This window comes from Phodopus roborovskii, unplaced genomic scaffold (assembly GCF_943737965.1).
Source record: "Phodopus roborovskii unplaced genomic scaffold, PHOROB, whole genome shotgun sequence".
In the NCBI taxonomy this organism is placed as follows: domain Eukaryota; kingdom Metazoa; phylum Chordata; class Mammalia; order Rodentia; family Cricetidae; genus Phodopus; species Phodopus roborovskii.
Window position 1 is genome coordinate 345,864 of NW_026125879.1, and position 7,812 is coordinate 353,675.

Consider the following 7,812-nt stretch of genomic DNA (forward strand, 5'->3'; position numbering starts at 1 on the left):
TGCCTTACCCAAACTATAAGTGTTATGTTCCCCACATTTCCCAGTGTCTTAGCTTGATGTGGCAATGTTGCCTGCCAAGTTTCTTTCAAGTAAGTAAGGGAAGAAGCATCTCAAATTCACTACCCTCTCTAATTACAGACATTCACAATCCTATTTCAGAATAGTTACTTTCGTGAATTGAAACACTCTAAGCGTTTATGTCAAGTTTTATATTTATGTGAATGCATATTTTGCAGCCAGTACCATAGAAACTGCATTGGTTGAAACAAGTGTTTACTATAAGATTATTCAAATGTCATTTTTATGATTCAGATAAGATACATTTAGGCTGCTACTCTCCTGATTTTCAAAGATATAAGCATGTTAGTAGGCAACTAAGACAAAGACTTCATAGCCTTAACATTACGTTTGTTCCTATGGATGAAAATTATTCAAAATTCAGTTTTAAAGAAAACACTACTCCAACACGCACATTTCATTGGCCAGTCTTAACACAGGGATAAGATGAAATTCTCAAAGGAAACTACATAATTATAAGATCAGCCTTTAAAGTTTATGGAAATTCAACTTAGCAACATGTAATTCTTGCCCAAAAATCTTTTCAGAATACTATCTGATATTGTTGAATAAGGCCATGCAGCATGCCTACTCCAATTCTTAATCGGAGCATAGGCTAGGGACATAACTTTAATATTTCTAAAAATAATTGGAAAATAATAAAAATGAGAGCTGCCATTTCTTGAGCTGTGCTCAATGTACTTTACAGCCCTTTTATTATAGAGTTCAAATTTTATCTGTGAATTACTAATAGAAACTGATTTTCAAAACTGCAAAGACCCAATTCAGAGTGTCTCAATGCTAATGTCACATTAGAATTTAAATCCAGGTTTACTTGATAACTCATTAGCTATGTAAAACATCTTTAGGAGTCCTTTCCACATAGAGGGATACTTCCTCAGCCTAGATACGTGGGGTAGGGCCTAGGCCCTCCTGCCTCAAATGATATGACAGGCTTTGAAGACTCCCCATGGAAAGCCCCTCCCTTCCTGGGGAACAGAAAGAGGGTGGAATGGGGGTTGGTTGGGATGAACAGGGGAGGTCAGGAGGGTGTGGGGGACTGAGATTGATATGTAAAACAAGCTTGTTTCAAATTAAAATTTAAAAAAATATTTTAAAAAACTCTGTCTTTCTCCCCCCCACCGCCCTGTGTGTGTGTGTGTATGTGTGTGTGTGTGTGTGTGTGTGTGTGTGTGTGTGTGTGTGTGTGTGTGTTGGGGGGATGTTATGCGCTAAAGTGTGAGAAGTGTTCCAAGCATAGGACCAGCAAAATCATTTATAAAGTCTAAGCACACATCTACACAAAGGCACACACACATAAAAGCATTACCACAGTTTGTTTTCTATTGATGTGATAAGACCAAGACCATGGGGAGCAAAATTTTATTTGGCTTACATATTCTTATCACAGTTTGTCACTGAGGAAAACCAAAGGAGAAACTCAATCAAGAAGATAACCTGGAGGCAGGAGTTGATGCAGAGGCCATGAAGTGTGTTGCTTATTAGCTTGCTCCTCTTGGCTTGCTCAGCCTGCTTTCTTGTAGTACCAGAACCACCATCTTAACGGTGTAATCAATGACAGTGGGCTAGGCTTTCCCACAATAGCATTTTATCATGAAAATACCCCCCAGACTTTCCTAAGAGCCAATCTGATGGAGGCATTTTCTCAGTTGAGGTTCCCTCTTCTCAGATAATTCTAGCTTGAGTCAAGGTGGCAAAACAAAACAAAACCAAACAAAAATCTAGCCACCACAGGCATATAATCCAAAAGATACAATTATATTTTCATAAAATTTAAGACCAATTAAAACTGAATTTCATTTTTATGGTTGCAAGTATGGATCATTAACTATAGAAAGATATTTATGAAAATTATTGTCATAAAACTATGGGTAATGATCATTCCAGCTAGATTGACCACACTTCAATGTATGACCCAATACCTATGAATATATATAGTCAGCACAAATTTGACTATTATTTATGAAATGGGTTATTTTTAAAAAGAGAACACAAAGTTTTGGGGTGAGGAGGTATGGAGTGGATCTGGGAAAAGATATGGGAGGAGTAGCAGTTCATAAATACCATGTATGAATTTCTCATAGAATTACTAAAATAAATAAAAGCTTAAATGACCACTTACAGAGTTGGTTAGAATTTTATCTAGAAAGGAGCATAGCCTAAGATAAGGGTAGTTTTGAGCTATTTACAAAGTTCTACTTCTTGATGAGGGTAGTTTCCTTTAGATTTATTTTAGCACTGTTGATATATGACAGGTTTTAAGGGCTGGAGAGTTAGCTCAGCAGTTAACAGCATTGTGTGCTCTTCCAGATTACTGGGGTTCAACATCCAGTACACACTTAGCAGTTCCTCACCACTTTTAACTTCAATATGAGGGGGTCCAACACTGTCTTCTGAACTCCATGTGCATATCATGCATGTGATACACAGACATGCATGCATGTAAAATACCCATTCACATGAAATATTAAAATATAAAAATTAGAAATTTTATTGAAGCACTACTTAGTGATGATATCTGCTTACCTTATATTTGTCTACACTGGAGGCATGTTGCAAACAGTTTTTCCAACCCTACACACAAATGGCTACAAATTAAAATTTACAGATACCATGAAAACTAGTAAAACTGAGTAAAAACTAAAGATTAGTCCTTAAAGTTATCCAGTAATTTTTCATGAAAGAGTGTCAGTTTGGATTTTCATTTTTAGTGTAGAAAATCAACTCAGATTAAAATTCAGTTTCAGATTTTATTTATACCAAAGTTTTTTTATCTCATATAATTTTATAACATTATCCATAGTATATATTCAGCTGATCTAAATTGAAAGAACAGTGAAAGTATATATTCAGCTTATAGTGCTTTAAATAAGCCCATGCAAATGATATGAAATATCCATTATATTTGAGTCATCTTGTGCTCATAAATTACTTGTAAATGAACTTTACAAAAATACATATGGTTATAAATATACTCTAATTCAAAACAAAGTACATTTCCACTATTTTTGATAATTGATACATGCTTTTTCCCCTTTGTTGGTCCTCCCAAAAAGGAAAATGCTGTTTTCTGTCATCATGCAAAGGAAATTTGACCTATTAAACAATTTCAAAAGATCTAGAGGATGGGATAGCAGCTAAGAGTACTGGATGGTTTTCCAGAGGATGTAGGACTTAATTCTCAAATTCCACAACACTGTAATTCCAGAAGACCCAATGACATTTTCTGGAAGCTGTGGGCATGAGACACACATATGATTCACCGGTAAAGATGGGGGAAAGTCACACATACATATAAAATAAAAGAATATTAAATTTTTTAAATACTAAATTATATATATGTATGGATATTGGTGGTTTTCCCATATACTCATGTATATATGGGCATTGATAACTGAACTTGAATTACCAAAAAGAAAAAAAAAAGCATGATGCTGGTAGGCTGGTAGAGGGGTATTGGAGAGAATAGGGGAGAAATTGAAGTGAACGATCATAGTTCATTGTTTACATGTATGTAATTCCCCCAAAAAACAAATTAGCACTCCCTGTCATAGCTTATGTCACACAGCTGAACACCAGCTCATTCTGGTGAGTGACTATGCTCCTATTCTCCAGTACTGTCCTCACATTCCCAGAAGGCCTAGCTAAGGTTGCTTAGCATGTTTACCTGCCCAGCTTATTAAATGATCCTGAACCTTGTCCTTCCATATTGCCCCCACATGCTCAAGAATAGCTGCGGTCTTTTAGCTTGTTCATCCACCCAAACAGGCAGGGAAATGAATGCCGGTGCTGAGTTGCCCTTCTCTTTTTGCTTTAGTCAGAGCCTCAACCCATTGAATGGTGTCCCTTATACTTAAAATAGGTCTTCCAACCACCACCAGCCCAATCTAGAAAGTCTCTGATAGATATGTTTGGAGAGAGGTTTGTTTCCATGGTATTTCTAAATACCCTAAATTGACAATCAAGAAAGACCATTACAGGTTAGCTATTTTCTCTATTTGTGCTATTAGCATGCTTTCCATTCTTTTCCTTACTTACTGCACATGGTAAGAGAGTTGGTGATGCAGAACAGGATGATCTTGGATTTGTTGACTACAACTCAGGCAAGACCTTGTGATGTCTATCCCCACACTGGAGTTCTGCTTCTAATGTCCTGGCTTCTACAGGTTAAACACAAAAGTCTAACATATGAAAGAGAACATGTGGCATTTGTATATGTGGGCCTAGATTACCTTATTTCTATGTTTTCTCTTATTCAATCTATTTATTTACAAATTTCATACTTTATTCTTCATAGATGAATAAAATTTTATTGTGTATATGTATTTTCATTATCAATTTTTCTATTGATGGGCATCTAGGCTTGTTCCATTTCCTAGGTATTATGGATATTTTGTGTATATAGATGTGCAAATTTTAAGGTGACACTCCATTGTTTTCATAAAAATGTCAAAGGGGCCTGTGAACCAAAAATACTTAAGAACCACAAACACACTGGTGTGTTTGCACTTAGAATGTAAATGACAATAGGCGGTATAATCTTATCCACCATACATACATTTCTTCCTTCTAATTGAAGATCAAGACAGTTCTTTAGTTTATACTGGTAACTGATTTTGAGGAGTGGTATGAGTGAAGGCACATAAATAGCTTAGAAGTGACTCACAAAATAACTTACATATAGGATGAACTTGTGATTGAGAATTTGAGGGTTATTTTTTTTCAGTGTAGATCACATGGTATGAACAAGCTTAAAGAGATTAATTCATAGTACATGGGATTTTATAGTACATTATAATAAGCAGAACACCAACTGTGGCTCTAAGCCTTTCTTGAAGTAACATTCCCTAAATGAGTTATCCTTCTATATTTAAGTGCTATTCAAAGTGAAAATTCACCAATTTAAAAAGACATTCCTATTTATAGGCTATTCTTGTGCTATAGGGATGATTTGAACATATTTTTATTTAATTTATTTAAATTAGAAATAGTCTTATTTTACATATCAATCCCAGTTCCCTCTCCCTCTTATCCTTCCATGTCCCCACTGGAACCCCCCATCTGTCCACCCTCTGGGCAGGATGAGGTTTTCCATGGAGGATCATCATCAAAGTCTGAATTTGAACATATTTTAAATGATAAAAATCAACTAGGACCACAAAGAATAGTTAAAGACTTGTATCATTAACTTCAAATGTGAAAAACAAACTTCAATTTCATAATTTATAAAGTACATATATTGTAGGGCACCCAATGATAACCCTTAATACGTAGTCAGTGACAAGCAGTTGTTTTCCTAATAGGAAACAGATCAGTATAAGTCCTCTCACTTTAATAAAACTTGCAGATAGCTGCAATATTAACTTTTGATTACAAAACTTCTGAAATTGTTTGGATTTCTGATTATTATATATCAGCTGTAAACTCTCAACAGCAAGTTACTGCCAAATACCTAAGTTTTGCACTTGCTTTTTCTGTATTGTAATTCTGAATCATTACCCAATAAAATATGTGTTAACATGTGCATGTAAATGATTCTTTAAATATAAGTGTGTAGTTAAGTGTCTGGAGTATCTGACTAGTGCCACACTCCTTTAAAAATTCATTTTCAAGAAACAGTATCAAGTGATTCCACTCAGGGAATCCCACTCAGGGATTTTATTGGTTGCTTCCACTGTCGCTTTCTATAGGAATTTTCACAGTGGCTCTCCGCCTAGGCTTTGCATGACCATGCGAGCGACTCACAGACAGGAATTGCTCCAATTTGGTCAGTTGGCATTCCATGATGTTCAGATTGACTAGTATTTGTTTGTGCAAGGCTAATGTCCGTGGAAAATGGTGTACCATAGCCTGGTTGTAGCGCTTGCCAGGGAAACTCAGAGGAGTGTTCCTGTATGACCGAATGGGATTTGCTCTCAGCAGTGCAGAAGGTTTTGGGTTGGATGATCTTTCATATTCAGTCATCTGTAAAAGAAATTATAACTCTGGTATTTCAGAGACAAGAAATCCCCAAATCATAACTTGGTTATGACAATGAGAAGGTCCCCCAAGAGATATAGATTGGAGAATGTTGAAGGGTAACATTGACTAATATGTATGTTTTGCACAAGCACATTCTGAGAAGAAATGAATATTACCTTGTAATATCTGGCTTTGGGAAGTTCAGTAGTAGCCTCAAACCCTGTCTGTGATTCTTATTTAAAAGCATTTCACTTGCAAATTTAGATACCAAAACAAAACAAAACAAACAAAACAAAACAAAACCCACAAAAAGCAACCCACATATTTAGAACTGAGCATACTTGTGAACACCCATGAGTTTCTAACACCATGGTCATTAATACTATTGTAAAATCACTTTACTTATGTCTTTAAACCAACACCAGGGAATTCACATTTAGGATATCATCAAAGAAGTGAAAGAAGACAAGATGGGGGTTTCATGGTAGGGAATGCGCATTTTCAGCTCTCCTATTCTCTCATGGTGAGCGAGGTTCACTGGAATGCCGACCATATCATTCATGACCTCTAACTGTCTTCTAACTGACCACAACTATTGAATACAGTGCTAAAAGCTTGGGAAGCTCATGAAGCAGAGGCATCAAATGTCAGGGCTCTGTGGAGTGGGCAGGTGGCAGTTGATGTCCTTCGCTGAATTCCTTTCCTCTTTTCTATCCATGTATTGAATTACTTTAATGTTAAGGCAGGTTCCTCCTGCATACAGCTTACCTGAAATAGCACCTTTAAGATGGAGAAGAAGAAAGCAAAAATGATGCTGCCAAGAAGAATGGATATGATGTTCATGGTCACTCTCAGGATACTTCTGTTCTCTGGAAAGCCAGTACCAGGCGGTGGGGAACGGCAGCTGCCGATCTAGCAGGCTAGCTGGAGCGGACAAGGGTTAGGTACTTCTTTCCCCTACACCGCCTGGTGATAACTGGCATGAGCTGCCTGCTGCCCTGCCTCATATACTGAAGGTGATGTCAGCACTCCTCATTGTCTACAACTTGACACTTCACAATCAGGGTCCTCTGGCAGGATCATCCTGGCCAGCAGGAAGGGGATGCACCCTGGGCACTGCCTCACTGGATGTAGGACCAGGTCATTAGAATGAATGGCAAAAGCGAATGTGGAGCATTGGGATTTCATTAAAAAGATGGAGAGAAAGTACAGATTATAAAGAGATCCATCAAATATGTGATGTAAAAAGTGTTAATTCTACCATTCCCCCTCCCTTATTTATGCTCCCCCCACAACCCACCCCATCCACTCCTCAGAAAGAGTAACTCCCATGGGGAGTCAATAAACCCTGGCCTATCAAGTTGAGTCAGGACCAAGCCCTTATCCCTGCATCAAGGCTGAGCATGGCATCTCACCATAAGGAATGGGTTCCAAAAAGCACCAGGGATAAATCATAGTATCATTGTCAGGGGCCCCTCAAACAGACCAATCCACACAACTGCCTCCACTTGCAGAAGGTCTCCTTTGTTATTTAAAGATGATAAACAAGTGTTTTCAAAAATTCAAATGTTGTAAGATGTGGGAAGTTCCTTTTCCCTTGTCAGGGGTCCATTTATGTCTCAGAGTCCTCCTTGTTTCCTAGCTTCTCTGGGGCTATGGACTGTAGACTGGTAATCTTTTGCTCTATGTCTAAAATTCATTTATGAGTGAGTGCATACCATGCTTGTCTTTCTGTGTCTATGTTACCTCACTCAGGGTGGTTTCTTCTAGTTC

General features: G+C 37.4%; 1 protein-coding gene across 1 annotated transcript; it reads right to left on the minus strand.

The window, feature by feature from the left end:
• Positions 1-5,736: 5,736 nt before the first annotated feature.
• Positions 5,737-6,882, minus strand: Ct83 (cancer/testis antigen 83). The gene is made up of 2 exons (XM_051178887.1): positions 6,808-6,882; positions 5,737-6,042 (listed from the first exon to the last, which is right to left on the minus strand). The coding sequence occupies exons 1-2, from the start codon at positions 6,880-6,882 to the stop codon at positions 5,737-5,739; spliced, it is 381 nt and encodes a 126-aa protein (XP_051034844.1).
• Between the last annotated feature and the right edge of the window lie 930 nt (positions 6,883-7,812).